This window comes from Melitaea cinxia, chromosome 9, assembly GCF_905220565.1.
Source record: "Melitaea cinxia chromosome 9, ilMelCinx1.1, whole genome shotgun sequence".
Classification (NCBI taxonomy): Eukaryota; Metazoa; Arthropoda; class Insecta; order Lepidoptera; family Nymphalidae; genus Melitaea; species Melitaea cinxia.
This window is the reverse complement of record NC_059402.1, coordinates 12,610,376-12,627,802: the sequence shown is the minus strand read 5'-3', so window position 1 is coordinate 12,627,802 and position 17,427 is coordinate 12,610,376. Positions and strand designations below refer to the sequence as shown.

Sequence of the window (17,427 nt, the reverse complement as noted above, 5' to 3'; positions counted from 1 at the left end):
TATCACAGATAACTATATATAACTATTTTATCTATGCAGATAACTAATATACCTATTTGAAGATTAAAGGTATCTTATATCTTTTGAATAATTTTAAATATTTTAATATTTACTTATCACGACCTTAGTATGATTGATCCATATCGACGATATATTATAAACAAATGCAATCTAAATAGAAATTACCAAATTCTTTTTTTACCGCAATGTAATAAAAAAAAACCGTGTGGTGTTGTGGAACAACAGATAGAAACGAAGTTCCTTATTATAAAATATTAATTTTAAGTTCTATTCGAGGTATAAATAAAATAATTATTCGGGTATACATTTTGTAATGATAAAAAAAAAACTACTTTACAAAAGTATCTTAACATTTTATTTACAATCTTAATATATATAAATCTCGTGTCACAATGTTTGTCCTCAATGGACTCCTAAACTACTTAACTGATTTTAGTCAAATTTGCACACCGTGTGCAGTTTGATCCAACTTAAAAGATAGGCTATATTTTATTTTGATATATTATGTTATTATTATATTTCTGAAAAAAATAAGGTGATACGAAGTTCGCCAGGTCAGCTAGTGATTTATAAAAATATAATAAACCTTTATCATAAACATTAATATGCTAAGTTTAAGATATTTGTCTTCCTTGTTTGAAAAAACTTCACTTCACTTTCTTCGTTTGTGTCAAAAATGAAAATTTGTACGCCTTTTTCTTATAACACGGCCGTCTGTTCCCACGTTAAGTTACAGGTAACAGCCGACTGTTATAGCTAAATATTTTTTTTTTGATAAATATACATAGAAATACAACATACATAAATACACATATTACACCCAGACTCAGGCGGGAATCGAACCCGTAACCAGCGGAACAGAAAGCAGGGCTACAACTACGCCAATGGGCTAGTCTAATTTACTATAGCTTTTGTTTTTGTAAATAAATTATTAAAATTATAGTTTGAGTAATATTAGAGATAATTAGAGAGAATTAGAGTTAAACTACATGTTGAATATTGTTTATAAAGAAGTTTTGCAATAAAGAGTATATTTTTTAATTTTGTGAAGTGATAATTGTTATACTTATTTAGTGCTAGTTATATGATCCTATGAAGGTCTTTTTAGTACGAATTATCGCACAAGCATTGCTAGTGTAATAATAATAAGTGATCTTAAAGTACGTCAGGGTCGAAATAAAATAAAACAGGTTGTTTTTTTATATATTTTTTATGAGGCTTCTGTATAGTTTATACGGAACAAACCAATTACACAATAATTATGTAATCAAAGAGAAAACAAAAAATTTCATTATCTTGAAGTTTCGTAAGAAATATAGTTTCGTGGTTAAACTTTTTTTATACTTTTTGCACAGACATCGCAAAATTTTTGTCTCAATAAAGGTAATATATATGACTCTCATCATTTCACAATTGTTTTTGGGTCAGTTGCTTTTAAGATACAAAATTTCTTTTAAAATGTAAGATAACATATTTCATTTACACTTTGCAAATATATGTCTTAATAGTAAAAATAACGTTATTGTACTTGATGAATAGTTATTGTAATATATTATATTATTATAATATATTTTTGTCAACGAGAGTGAAAACAAAAATATATCAAAAGCAATTTTAATTAATAGTCAATATGTTGCAAGCTGTAAAAAATATCCTTTGTTATGATAACTTTTACTTACCTAACATTTTAAAGTTTGATGAACGTTACAAATATATTTAATTTTTTTTAGTAAAAATAATCATCATAGGTAACAGTTACAGTTTACCAGATTTAATGGCTATGTAGAAAGAAAAAACAGACCACTAATAAAAAGAATTTTGAAAATTGAACATTGATTTTAAATTTTTCAATCGTATTTTTATTTGTGCATTGTGTGTATTCTAAAAACAAAATTTGTTGATGAATAAAATAATTTGTTATTGCCAGGTGAAGGTAGATAAATCGACAATTTTATATGTTAAGAGATATTTTTAACTTAAATTAGACATTTGTAATTAGGTGCTATACTAAAGAGGTTCTATATTGTATTGTCTGCATTTTTTTTTCAAACATACATGTTCAAATAGTTTCCAGTAATATCAATTTACACTATTCAGACTTACGCGGTGTTCGAATATTTAGACCTTTTTTGATTCATTCCAAACTTAAGACTTATTTATTATTCGCAGATATAACCACTCGCGTTGTTCAGGGTACAACAGCAGTTATAAATTTATGCAGAAAATAATTATCACCCATTACCTTTTTTAAAACGGACTGCAAATTATAAACGCATCATTTTATGCACAGAACTATTAAAATAAAATATGAAATCTTGAAATTTTTGTTTCTAACATAACTATAAAAACATTTCTTGCAGACAACAGAAATTTATTACTTGTTCGTGGTTGATATTGATATATAGTAACTTCTGTATTATTGAGCATATATTTATATTTTTAACAACTTTAGGATTCAAAATATATTTCATTTCACTGTCAATCTTTGAAAATATATATATCTTGTTTATTAGACTTTCTTAACAATTTGAACCACATCTTCATCTGCTAGTACATGCTCTATTCCTACTTTCTGCGGTTGATGTTTTACGGACGATCCCCAGACTAAGGCACTGAAAAATTATAAATTTTACAATTATAACAATTATATGTACACAGAAATAAATTGATAATGAATCACAGCTGGACAGATATTCTCTCTTTTGAAGAATATGGGTTAGAGTTAGTTTTTCTTGAGTGGTACGGCAGTTAAATTTCCAATCGATTATAACTACTGCTATCTATGATTATAATGATAGGAAGAACCAACTCTGTGTTCATGCTCTTCAAGTCACATTCACGTTGAACCAAACAGTCTGCTATAGAAGTACAACGATCTGATCAGAATAAATATTTGTACAGGCACAAAGATTCACTCTGGATGGCAATCAAATCTGTTAAATTTTGATTAGTAATCTATAAAAATAAATAAAATTGGAGTGTCTGTTTGTAATATTAAAATAACCGCTTTTTACTAGATGCATATGGATGTGTACACTGAATTTATACCAAAATAACATTTTATGCAATTTTTGTCTGTCTGTCCGTCTGTTCCGGCTAATCCCTAAAATGGCTGGACCGATTTTGACGGGACTTTAACTGGCAGATAGCTGATGTAGTAAGGAATAACTTAAGCTACTTTCATTTTATAAATTTATTTATTTTATAACTCTACGAACTGAACAATAATTAAATTTAAAAATTTAAATTTTTCTTAAATTCCATGCAGACGAAGTTGCGGGGACAGCCAGTTATAAAATATAAAATGTACCTTACGCAGCTTCCTCAGCGTTACAGCCTTAAAAATTTTTTTCAAAGATATATGCAAAATGTTTAGCAAATAACATTATAATTTCAATGTTGCAAATAAAATTTCAGTTACTTACTATTTAAATTCTTTTACAATTGATCTATGAAGTTTGTTACAGAAATCCTCGATGGATGTCCTATCTGCATGCAAAACAACCGGTGCATTATAGTCAGGCAGTTGTCCTTTAGGTTTAGTGTATATTCTAATAAGTTTCAAGTATTCCCACATTTTTTCCAACAAATCATCAAAATTCCATTTATGGTGAGCAGAGATTGGTACGCAGTGAGGAATCTTGTAAATGACATCTAATTCTTCTATACTTATTTGATCTATAATAAAATTGGATAAATCATAGAATAATTATGTTTGCTTTCAAACAAAACAAAACTATGTCAGAAATAAACAACTTAGGTAAATGAAAATTTTTTCAATTAAATACATTCTTAATAATTTAAGGATAACTCAAAAAGTACTTGTCAGATCTCAAACAATTTCAAATGGGGCCACATGACAAGCACCAGCTTTCGATTAAAAAAGAATTATTGCTATTTGTACTCTCAGTAAAAAGTTAGGAGATAACACATATTTAAAAAAAAAATACAGACGAATAACTCCTCCTTTTACAAAGTTATAAAAGAAATGACTGATAGAAAACATACACTTTTGGCCCTTGGTGAATTAGTTTGATCAGTAGAAGTTGTTAACCGAAAAGTCTAGGTAGGTAGGTAAGTACTAACAGTCTGTATTATTCCACCGTTGGAATATCTCATTTTCAAACCAAAAAAAAAAATTGTCAAGAAAGGTTCATAAACGGTTATCCCCGAACATATATTAAAAAAAAATATATACGATCGAATTGAGTAGCCTCCTCCTTTATTAAAGTCAGTTAAATAATTGTCTATTTTAGTTAAAGCTATATACTAGTTTAAGAATTATTTCACCATTAGAACTTTGTAATATAATTATACAAACTCACCAATCTTGTTAAGCAGATAAATGCAAGGTACATATATCCTGTTGCCTTCAATGACATCGATCAAATCGTCGCTAGTGGCATCATATCGGAGAGTTATATCTGCATTATGTATCTTGTACTCGGAGAGAATAGTTTTAACTGTTTCTTGATCCAATTCAGATTGTGGGCACTGAAATATATATAAAAAGTCAATCACACGTCAAATCTTTTGACACTTGTTCGTTAAAATAAGTTTCTTTTATTTGTTTCTTCTTAGAGACTCTTTAATAAATAATTAGTGATAATTTATTTGACAGTTTATTTATTTACAATATATTAAAAGGCGTAGGCTGCATATACATATAGTTTATTTGTAAATTTGTCTTAATTTTCCCTGAGTAATAGCTGCATAAGCATAGAAAGCTGCAAATAAATCAAAATCATTGAAATGAATTTGTGGAAGCCTTATTCTCTGCTTGAAAACTTTTATAGAAACAATAAAAAATGTAAAAAAAAATGTATTGATTAAGAAGGACATCGCATGAGTATAAGTAACTTTAACTTACAGTAATGTTCAAATTGATTCCTCCTTTATCTTTTTTTCTAAAATTTATGTTCGGAGGTTGCTTGTTTAACCGCAATCCGAAACCTTCTAACTCGTGTTCCAATAGTTTCTTATGCTGCAACGGCTTCAATACATCCAGGACGATGAAGACAAGACTACATGTTCGGGCCACAGCTATGACTTGACGACCACGACCCTTGCCGTCCTTGGCTCCTTCAATAATTCCAGGCAAATCAAGCAACTGTAAATGTATAGCGATTCATTACTAGCTGGGAGAAAATTTGAGTAAATAAAAAGTAACTTAGGTTTGCTCTGATGACTAGATTATATTTTACATACAACATTTAATTGTTGATGAGTAGTTACAATTAGTGGTACAAAAAATTATCTATCCATTGCTACAAACACAGAATCTGTCATTCTTAAATTATTTTAATCTTAAATTTTTTTTTTATCTTTTACTACATGCTATAGGATTGATTGATTACAAATTTAGACAACTATTAGAGTAGATTTTTATTGTTAATGATTTTAGAAGGTTGTACTTTGCCTCATAATTTTAATTTTCAAATGCCTCATGACATTAGACTTTATGATTATATGAGTATATTTTGAGCCTTCAGCTCCAAATGGTTTCATTGTAGTTAGTTTTTTTGGAATGAAGTTCCTTGTGGTGTTGCGAAAAGATACCCTAGCCGGCAAAAAACGTCCATAATGTTAAATAAAAGGATAAGATTCTTATGTTGTCATGTATGATGGCTATACAGTGTCCAATATAATATACAGTCTAGTGATGACTGTTATTATTTTTGCAGTTTTCTATTATTATTATATCATTTGATAATTATTATATATTTTTATAAATCACTGTAAATAAAATATAGGTGTTAAGATAATTTTGTAAAGTAATTTTTTTTTATTTTTATCAATAAAAAACTCATAATAAAAAATGTATACTTGAATAATTATTTTCTTTATACCTCGAATAGGACTTGAAATTTATATTTTATAATAATTAACTTCGTTCCTATCTGGTGTACCACAAGACTACACGGTTATTTTTTGTAAAGCACTAATGAATTTACCCATTCTTACAAATGTATCATTTACAGACCTGTATTTTAGCACCCTTATATTTAATGCATCCAGGCACGGTAGTCAGCGTTGTGAACTCATACGCTGCTACTTCAGAGTAAACTCCTGCTAAATTGGATAACAGAGTTGATTTGCCCACAGATGGAAACCCGACAAATCCAATACGTGCATCTCCAGTTTTAGCAACATCGAAACCTGATAATAATAAGTCTTGATTTATTAACCAATTTATGCCTTCTTATGGAAACATCTATATATATTCATAAGTGACTTTGATTGGTTAAAGCTATTTACGTATTTAAATTTTTTATATTTGTCAGAAGTATCTTATAAGATAAATTTTGATAATGATTTGGAATACAAAGTAGATTTAATTCAAAGTAATAAAAGCTGTATACCTACATATAATAAAGGAATTTTTCTTTTTATTAGGAAACTATAATGTTTTTAGGAAACATATTGAAGACTTTATTGTTTTGTTTACAAACATATTCTACAATTCTTACCTTCACCAGTGGCACCGCCGCCACCTTTGGGTGTAATTAATTCACGTCTTAGCTTAGCCAATCGCGCTTTTAGTAATCCCAAATGGAGAGCAGTTGCTTTATTTTTTTGTGTTCGGGCCATCTGAAAACCGTTCATAACTCTTTTTATATGTCATTACAGAACATATAAACAGCATCGCTGGTGTAGATAATAGTAATATTAAATAAATCCGTATTGGTTAATTCGACTTTAAATACTATTTTAAGTAAAAAAGTTATAACCTCTTCTACCAACCTCGGCCTCTATTGCTGCGATTTTTTCTAATATAGTACTCATTGTTACGTTTTTTAAAAGCCTTTACGTGTATTTTCACTGATAATAAATAGCTTAAAGTAAGATTTGATAAATTTCACTTGCTGATCTTATAATATAAACTGGAAGCGTGTCAATCTTCCAGAATCAGTCGGCGCCGAGTATCAAACTGACGTAAATGACATTCGATAGCGACCAAAGTAATGTAACCAATTTAACCAATCTACTAAATCCAAATTCCAAACTAAATCATATTGAAATCTGAAAATATAGTGTGTTATTTAATCTTCCCATTAAATTTATTAAATATTTGAAAATAAAAATAAAATGTCCAATTGAAGTTATTTTACGTTAGTAGGTACATTTTTATTCAAAATACCAGCAGTGTTTCATAGTACATAATTATTTTAGTAGATGGCGCTACTATTTGTTAAAGGAAATTTAGAAACCCGCCAATAGATGTCGTAACTAAAGGAAAATAAATAAGCCTAACCACGTGGAAATGCTTTTCCCGCAGGTTTGCGCAATGAACATAAAAGTCTGTAGCAGAAACTGTGGGATACCGTTTGGGGGTTCGTTTGAAACAGAAATGCTTCAGTACAACCTTGCGCGCCATTGTGATCGTGTGTCTCGTCACGCAGCGTTGATTTTAACAAGTTTACGAACTTGCTAAACATTCGATGTTAAAAACTATTAGTAAATAAAAATATAATGAGTGTTAGTTTAAATAATAGAATAAGATGGAATAATTTATAAAATTTATAAATAATATGACGATATTTAAAAAATTTAAATAGCCTTTAAAATTAATATAGTGCGAAAAGCGTGTAGATTAATTAGTAAGGATGAATGTTTTTGAAGTATGCACGTAGTTTAATTCTTTATGGTAAGTAAAAATATTTTTGAAAGCACAAAAATAATTTTAATGAATATCTTTCCAGCAAAGGAAATTTAAGTCTCTAAGTACTGTAGAACAGTTAATGTAAAATGATATAGGTACATTTATTTCTTTAAATATGTCAAAACAATAACAGCGGTAGTCAAAAATATGTTTTTATATCAAGTCACTAGGTACTTATTAGCTTTTTAATAAACTAGAATTTATTAATAGGCATTTAAATATTCAATTTTTGCAGTAAATGCGATAATTATTTGGTTTCAGTACAAACACATCATTTGATATAATTGCAAATATTACATAAATATAAAAAAAAATCTACAAAAATCAATAAATGACATCACTAAAATCCGTAAAATGACATCACTATCGTTCGCGTGTGATAAATAAAATTTTTAAACTCTGAACTAACGATGTCTTCTGTTGTGTCTCTCGATGGACGGGATAAGCCGAACGCATTGAAACGTTTAACCGCTGCTTGTGTTAGGGCATCGTGTTCCCAGCTCGGCTTAGTCGTACTTGTGGTATTGTATGTGCTACTTGGTGCTGCGCTGTTTGAATACTTGGAGTCGGGACCGGAGGTTCAGAAACGCTCAGCCATTCAACGGTCGAGAGAGGAATGCTTGAAAGAGCTTTGGGCGATCACAGGTGAGTTAGTTTTAAAAAATTAACATATAAAACTATAGCAAACTATTTTTAATTTTGAAATAAACAGTTTCGATTTATATACTTCACTGCTTAGGTAAAAAGCAGTAAAATTAAAATATGTTAAATTAGTTAAAATTGAGTTAAAAATTCTGTTGATTCAACTAAATAAATGGTTTAATAATAATAGTTTTCAACAACAGGTTTAATGATATATTTTATAATTGTAATCATAAAAGGAATAAAATTGTGTCAACATCAAAAAAAAAGCAACTTATGACACATACTGCCCTTTCCCTAAGAACAGCAGAGCGTATATTGCTTATTTAACAGTCAACTGTTACCTATAACACAAGCATTAAGTTGCTTACTTTAGGAACAGACGACCGTGTATGTATTGTGTTGATATTAATTTATTTATTTTGAACCGACTTCCAAAAAAAGGAGAAAGGTCTCGATTCGACTGTATTTTTTTTTTTTGTATGTTACCTCAGAATTTTTGACTGGGTGGACCGATTAGTGACTACTTTTTGAGTAATCTCCGATAACCGTATTTACTTAACTATTTTTTCTTATACTAACGTAATATTACTAGTCAAAGTAATAATTATTTAAGTTTGTCTTTGAAGTCGAGTTTTTTTCGTTTGCAACTGTTATTTATATTCTAATTGAAACTAATAAATTATTGAAAATACACTCAGCCCTTGTAATTTTGTTCTATAACGTTCAAGTTTGGTGTATTACATTACAAATTCGATAATATTGATTTTTTATAGGTAGAACGTTAAACCAATATGCATAATGTTCGACTCTCTCAACTGAAAGTCCTACAATTACTATTAAAAATGCACTATGTTTTAATTCTATCAAAATAGTTTAAGCTATTACTTTTATATTACTTACGATTAAAAATAAATAAAAAAAGCTTACAGTAGTGTCAATTTTACCCTAAAAATTAAAAAACGTATATGCAAAGAAATCAAAAGATAAGCAATAGTTATAGGCAGAGGAAAAAGCATATAATTATTCCACTTTTTGTGTCGGATATATTCTTGTTTTTTGATTCCGAAATATCACCATTACGGTTAATTTGAGTATGATCACTGTATAGGCTTAAAGGTTCGATAGGATTGAATAATAAAGTAGGTATGTATATGTACGTAAGTCGATTGTTGTTAAAATTAAGAGAAAACAGTCTAGAGTCTTGTTCAAAATTATCAAGGGAACTAAGATAAAAAAGTCCACGATTTTGGTTTTTTCCAAAATCTATACGAATTTTTCCTACCACCACTACCGACGTGTGGGTCTTAAGCCAACCGAAGGTCCCCCGACCCCCAGCCGGCCACCCCACTTAAGGGACGCTCAACCGGACCAGTCTACTATCTGTAAAATGGGGACACAGGGTTGTGCATTCATCAAATAACGGTGTAGCCTGTAAAATATCACACTATGTCTTATATTTTGGCTTTGAAACCATCTAAACTATTATAGCATTATATAATACTATTAATCCGAATTAATGTAGTTGTTCCATTTATTTAAGTGACCAAAATCAACATACAATGACAATGAAATTATTTTCCGCTCTTGGGAGCGTCCCACCTTCAAGCCAGATAGACCTGACCTCCAACGCCCGGGTACATCGGCGTTGGAGGTCAGGCCTGCCAGACCTCCGATGCCAGATCGCACCGAGCAACCGAGAAAAGCTCCAGGGACCCCGGCACGACTCTACCCTACGGGTCCGCCGGACTGCACCAACAACTGAACAAGCTCCAGGGAGCCAGCACAGCCCGGCCCCCACGCAGTAGGTCTGCCGGGTTGCACCGAGCAACCGAGCAATCTCCAGGGAGCCAGTACAACCTGGCCGGCACACCGCGATTTCGCGCCACGGGGAGGTCGAGCGAACCCACACGCCCGTACCTCTAGTGCTAGCGCTCATGGGTTCACTCTGATAAAACCAGAGCAGTATTTGAAATGCACCCGCAACTCCGAGCCTCCCGGCGCCACACGCCGCCCTGCAACTCCGTGCCCACCTCAGCTGACCCCACAGGTCCACTGGATCGCACCGAGTAACCGAGCAAAGCTCCAGTGAGCCCAGCAAGACTCGGCCGGCAAGCTGCGCTCTCGCGCCACAGGGCGGGCGAGCGAACCCAACCGCTGTTCACTCGCAGGTGGGTGGCGTTCCCCTATCCGCCACCTGAGGATGCGCCCAGTAGGAGATCCAACGACTCTCTTGAGACTGGTAAAGTGCCTACCTCAACCTTATCATCATTGGATATATCACAGCTGAATAACATTGCTCTCAGTGTTTGTGGTATGCATGATAGCCAGAGTTCCTGGAGAGCTCAGAGGGTCGGCAACGTGCTGGCAACGATTCTGGTGTTGCTAGCGTACATAAGCTACGGTATCCGCTTCCTATCAGGCGTTTGCCATATTTTTATATAAAAAAAAGTACCAAGTCGACGGCATAAAGCCTAATGAACTAATGAAAGCACTTCAATTACAATTTTTGTTCAATTTTCGTATGAACATGTTTCTCCAAATACAATTTCAATGAAACTCCTAATGGCTCAACTTTAGTTTAATCCGTCACCCTTAAATCGGACAGGAATAAATCACAATTTATTAGATTCCGTAATTAAAGTGAAAACAATCGGGGTTTGAAAGTTATTAATGATCGACAGGTGACGCTGACCGGGGTCACATTGTTTTCACCTTGGTATTCATCGGGACGATGCTAGTTAAATAATTTCGGTAGATGACTGAAATCATTGAATTCATGATCCAATATTGTTTATTTAAATTGTGTATTGTTTGTTTAATGTCCTAAGCAAATATATTTGTGATTTTATTAATACAGCCAAAAATGTCTCAAGATTTTATTAGAATCAATCTCCAAAGTCAATTTATTTGATAGTTCGAAGTTCTGTTGTGACATTATTCTTATGAAGGTAACTTTCTACAGTTCTATATGATTTTAAAATCATTGGATTGTATTAAATAAATAATTTATTTCGATTTCTAAAACCGAAGCCGAGTACGAATTCACTCTGAATCCTTATCTTGGTAAAAATGGAAGTCAGAATTCATAACGGGAAAATGGCAAAAATGTAGAACTATGCGCTTATTACAGCCACTTTATGTGATAAGAATTTCTATACTATATCTAACTGTGTAGTAGAGTTTGTACAAGTAATGGTAATATTAAAATTCTATTAACAACTTTTCGCTTCCATAAAGTGACTTTGAAATAGACCAAAAATAATTCCAAGCCACGGATTTCACAATAATCTTATGTGAGTCTAATCATCTTTTACAATGAAATTTGATGAAAAGACATGTTCCAAGGATCATAAACTCACCGAATCATAAATATAATGAGACATCAGCATATTAATGATGCTGCCTCATTAAGGTTCGTTAAAGAGAGGGTTAGATTCTGTTTGAATTTCATTTCAGTAGCGTCATAGTTTATTAAATATCTTACTCGTAATTTTATCTCCATTTTCTCGCAAATACATATTCATGCTCAGCACTAAAAAATTATGTAAGATAAAATTTTCCTACTTTTTGATATAATAAGATCTTTTGAGACTACTACCAAATAGCTTTGATAGCAAGTCTCAAAAGATCAACAAGTTTAATTTAGTAAAAACTGGAAAATATTTGCATGTTGTTTCCTGAATTCCAAAAGTAATGAAATTTTTAGAATATTTTTTTTTAATCATAGTACAATTTACGCTGAAATTTCGCTCTTTATAGGTAAAGTAGGTATGATAAAACTAGCATAAACCCAAAGGCCCCTTTAAAGGACAGATTCTCGTTACGGCCGGGCCTAAAGTACATAATAACTTATCCCTTGGTGAGGAGCGCATCGGTAATATAAAGAATTACAGGACAATCCCTAAAGGTTTTCAGGAGAAGGACCTTTTAGATTCGAATGGAAAATTCAGAAAGTTTTCAGAAGAGACATGGTCAAAGTCGTTATCCCTTCTGAGAATTTACGGATTGTACATGTACACGTACATTTTACTAAGTGATATTATAAAAAATATGTCACTTTTAATAGACTAATGTTTTTTATTTTTTTATTTTACATATGTCTTATTTATATTTTATAATACATTAAATGTAATCGTACGATAAAAGAAATTTCTTTCAAAGAATTCAATTTTTTATGTATATTATTTACTGTAATCTACTAACTAGTACATTGTAAAATATACAGTATCTCTACTACTTTTTCTATATCACCACTACTATGTTTAAATTATTGTAATTCAAATTAATTGCAAAAAAAAAAACCTTTAATTGCTTAAAAATAAAAATGCAGGATATTTTTTGTTGTCATACAATATATCGAAAAAAAGAATACCCAGTTAAAGCCGGTTCCTACCGGTAAAAACCGAAACAATATACACTCGAGGCTTTTTCAGATTATCCTCACAAAAAAGAGACAGAATCAAAGCTTTTAGATTTGCTTTGACTATAAAATAGTTCCTACATAAATCATTTTTACGGCGAATATTTTATTCATGTGATGTGTTATGTTAAATGGGGCTTTAATTAACGACGTTAACGCCCAATTACCTCACCACCTGCAACGTAAATAACTTTATAGTTATACTATTATAAAAATTGGTCTTTATTGGATAAATATATTAATTGGAAAGCCAAATAATATGTCAGTATGACCTATTACTCTTTTTTAACCGACTTCAAAAAAAAGGAGGAGGTTACTCAATTCTACCGTATATATATTATATATGTTCGGGGATAACTCCGTCGTTTATGAACTGATTTTGATAATTCTTTTTTGGTTGAAAAGGAGATATCCCTAGTGTGATACCATGATAAGGTAACTAGGATCTGATGATGGGATCCCAGAGAAATCGAGGGAAATCTCGAAAATCCGCATAACTTTTTACTGGGTGTACTGATTTTAATGATTTTTAATTTACTCGAAAGCCGATGTTTATCATGTGGTCACATTTAAAATTCATCGAGATCTGATTACAACTTTTGGAGTAATCTTTGGTAATGCGTATTTACTTGACTATTTTTTCGTCTACTTACGTTGTATTACTTGTCGATATAATTGAAGTCGGTTTTTCTTCGTTTGCCTCCAAACACAATTATTCTATTTACGAATTATCGAAGATATGCCTCATTTTATATTGCTTTTAATTTATGACAAATGCGTGTATAATACCGAAATTGTTATGTATCAAATATCATACGAAATTTCTCTACATTTTAAAAATTAACTTGAAATCGAAAAAAAAAATCCTAATACGGTACAAATTGCCTTTAATCAAACAATTTTTGTGACGACATTCTAAAATACCATTATTTATTCGCTTACATATAAAACAAAAATTACCTACCGGTTGTCGAAAAAGAAAGTAGTCAAAAACTCAATTATTCTTACCGGAAAACGTTTAAATGATTCAATGTAATAGCGGAAGAGGGTGGAAAGCGTCGACAATGGACAAAACTCAATATATATTTAATTTGACCCCCAAGATAAATGGTTTCCTGGCGCCGTTACACGTTCACCTGTTGCAAACTGATACAGTCGATATAAAATTCCATTACAATCTGGACAGTTGTTGCCAACTCTACCTAACGTATGTCGAAAAAAAAAAAAAATTAAAACAAAAAAAGAACAAAATTGTTAACAGTTAAATTATTTTTGGTCGAGTTCGCAGTATACCTAATTAAAGAACGGATACTTGGGACAGCAATCGTCTTTTAAACGATAGCGAAAGCAATCAACAATTACTCTACGAGTTACCTTAAGAGGGTTTCGATCAACTCAGTTTTAATGGGCTTACATTATATATAACAGCCTTCATCGTTCGTCACGAATATGATAAGACTCTTAGTATAATTGTAATTTACGTGTATTACGAGTATTTCCAAGCGAAATATGAATAAAATAATCATATTTTTTGTCTACTTTAAGTGATACGGATATCTAACTATAATATGTATGTAGATTAGAATGAATATTAACTAATAAAATTTTATTTATTTATTAAATAATTTATATAAACTAGAATAGCAATAGGAAATAGCTCTTATAAACAATGCTGGTACAAAGGCACTACTTATCCCATGATGGAATCTCTTTCAGTAGTTCTGCCAAAGAAAAATTATAAAACAGTCGCAAAATTGGCGTGTACAATCTAAACATATTGAGAATAAAAATATAATATATAATAAATACATAATTATACAATATATAAATGCATACATACATAATAATGTATACACACGTAGATACAAATAATATGATACTTATACTTATACATACACGCATACACATATACGATACATAATTTAATACATACGATAATATATTCCAATACGCATAAAGACAATTAAATTGATTTTAGACTAGGATTGATTCAGCTAGAATTCTCTCAGCGATAGTGTTTTGCAATCGCGAATTTCATGTAGTAGGGAATTCCAAAGTCTAACGAAATGTACAGTAAAGTAGTAAGATTAAGGGTGGGAAAAAAATACTAAGAATTTTTCATTATATTTCAAACAATTAGGATATTGAATTATATAATTAAACGCCAAATGACCAAATGAACTGAAGTCTCTAAGTCTTAAACTTTCGACAGCACTTTTGGATTCTTGCTCAGTACTTTTCCAAGACAGTTTTTATATACGAATATGTTTATCGGCTTTCTGAGAAAATTAAAAAATACCAATCCAATAAAGCAGCGACATATTAAATCGAAGTGAATTAAGTTGTGCACACTGAAGTGAATAATGAAAAAGTTTTAAACGCTTCGAGTTGTATAAAAACAATTTCGTTAAAATATCGCGTTTCAGACGATTAGTTTAACACAAAACAAAACGTCGAGGAGGAAACCGATCGCGCCTAAACCATTACAAAACAAATCTCTCTCGGTTCCAACGATTTAAAGAGATTTAAAAGATATTTAACGAATGGCTTTAGCAACAGAGACAATCGCCTGGAGGTACTCACGAAATACTTCGACAATTTTGAGCTTCTTAAATTACAGTATTTTCTCATTGATCGTTTCAGATATATATATATATATATATATATACATATATATAGTGATTTTATTGACCAGAAACTGAAATTATTTAAATAAAAAACTTACTTTCGTGCAACGGTTTTGTATATGCTAAAAATACACTATAACTATCCACAATATACACACACATATTTCATCACATATAGCTATGCCCAGCAGTGCGGTATTACAGCTTGAAGCGAGCGAATTAATTTCCCTATTTATTAGGATTGAAAAGTGTAATTATTGTTCTCATGTCGATTGTTACAAAATTTAATAAGTATTTGCTTCGATTTGGACTATATGAAAAGATTCAAAATATATAACATTTCTGCAATATGTTTGCTATGATTTTATTTTACAGTAGCTATAAACATAGATGCACGTGTCTAGTAGAATAATGTTTATTTATATCTCACGCTCGAAGTAAAATTATTTGCCAAAAAATATATATTATTATGTCTTAACAATAGGCTAGTAAGTCGAGTGTCATGAATCACGGTATTATATTAAACTGCCCGCACCACAATATATCTGAGATACATAAAAATGTTCTCTCACTCGTAACTCTTCCTGACCTTTATCCGAGAGAGCCTCCGAAACTCATACAGACGCCCTTCACACAACAAGCTTATTTATGTTATTGTACAAATTATTATACTGTAAACTTGGTTTAGTTTCAAAATTTAACTCCTAACATAACGTGAATTACCATTAGTGAGTACTTGTATTCGTATTTATTTTGAATATTATGAAATAAATAATTAACTTTTTTTTGGGTTTATAAACCCAAAAGTGCTATTTTCATTATATTGACAACAATATGACACTATGGGTTGGAATTACTTCGAAAGCAATCGAAAGATGTCAACTAATTTCGTCCAACGAGTTTTCCAGAATTCAGAAATACCAAATACATTTTTTTCTTTAAAACATTAGTGAATACATGAAACTTAAAAAATAATTTTCTCATACATTACTTAGGCATTATGCTTGCGGCATATTTACGAAAGTACAAATCCTTTTTCACTTCACAAACGCTTTGAATATCTACTGACAACACAAGAATCCAATTTTCGTTCGTATTTTCATTCAGGCGCTTCTTCAGTTTATTCAACAGAAATGCATTCAATATTTTCTTGCTGACAGACGTATATCAAACCAAAATTGGCTCACATCATAGGTCGACACTGACAGTTTTAATCAGAAGCCGCGAATGCCTTCCTCGTACACAATAATTACAAGAATATATATCGCACCTTCGGTGGAACAAGGGCGTATCTTACAAAAAATCATAAAATGAGTTAAATATGCAGAAATGCCCAAAAAACACTCTAGTATCTAGTGGGACAAAGACTCCCATTAGATTCACTTTAAAAGTGGCTACACGGCAATAGTGTCTTTGTCATTTTGGATCGAATTGGTGGGCGTTTTGGCGCGACATCGTCTCATTGGTCAGTTGCGCCGTTGCCCCCGCGCGCAATGTTTTTATCTTGGAGCGCCAAAGCCGCGAAGGTAAATATGCCTTTTGATATTTGATATTCCTGGAGAGACAAAGTCATATTTAGCACACTTATGCCTTTTTCGTGAGCAAATGTTTGGAGAGACAAAGCCATTGCAACATTTGTGACTTTGTACTTCCAACATTTTTATTATTTTATAGTGTTATGAACAAATGTGGCGTTGTTATTCCAATACATGTTTTATAAAATAGGCATAAAAACAATTTATACTTTCTCATACCGAATTCCTTTCTAACTCTGAGTAGTTACACATAATAGTTGACAAATAATTTTTTTTTTAATTTTAAAATGGTGTTGCTGTTTAAACTCTGAAGCTTTATTCTAAGTTATACAGTTAAATTTTCAGGGAAAAATGGGATCCCGAAGTCGAAAAGTTTTGATGATGTTAAATGATGACAAAGACATTCAGAATATCGAAGAAATGCATGTGCCTCAAATTGATAGCATCCCAGCCATCATTGAAGACCACCAAAATAAAAAAATCATCATCATCATCATCATACCAGCTCATGGACGC

The 17,427-nt window shown here is 31.3% G+C and overlaps 1 protein-coding gene across 1 annotated transcript; it reads right to left on the bottom strand.

Moving 5' to 3' along the window:
• Positions 1-2,336: 2,336 nt before the first annotated feature.
• LOC123656308 (GTP-binding protein 128up) lies at positions 2,337-6,979 on the bottom strand. The gene is made up of 7 exons (XM_045592013.1): positions 6,766-6,979; positions 6,492-6,612; positions 6,005-6,180; positions 4,892-5,131; positions 4,347-4,515; positions 3,447-3,699; positions 2,337-2,633 (listed from the first exon to the last, which is right to left on the bottom strand). Exons 1-7 carry the CDS (start codon positions 6,805-6,807, stop codon positions 2,531-2,533), a joined length of 1,104 nt encoding a protein of 367 aa, XP_045447969.1. The 5' UTR covers positions 6,808-6,979; the 3' UTR covers positions 2,337-2,530.
• Between the last annotated feature and the right edge of the window lie 10,448 nt (positions 6,980-17,427).

Excerpts from the sequence above, each read along its gene's own strand:
- LOC123656308 (XM_045592013.1), bottom strand. The coding sequence starts at position 6,807 with ATGAGTACTATATTAGAAAAAATCGCAGCAATAGAGGCCGAG. Across the intron at positions 6,181-6,491 it reads CGGCGGTGCCACTGGTGAAG|GTTTCGATGTTGCTAAAACT; the intron begins GTAAGAATTGTA and ends TATTATTATCAG. Across the intron at positions 4,516-4,891 it reads GAATCAATTTGAACATTACT|TGCCCACAATCTGAATTGGA; the intron begins GTAAGTTAAAGT and ends TATATATTTCAG.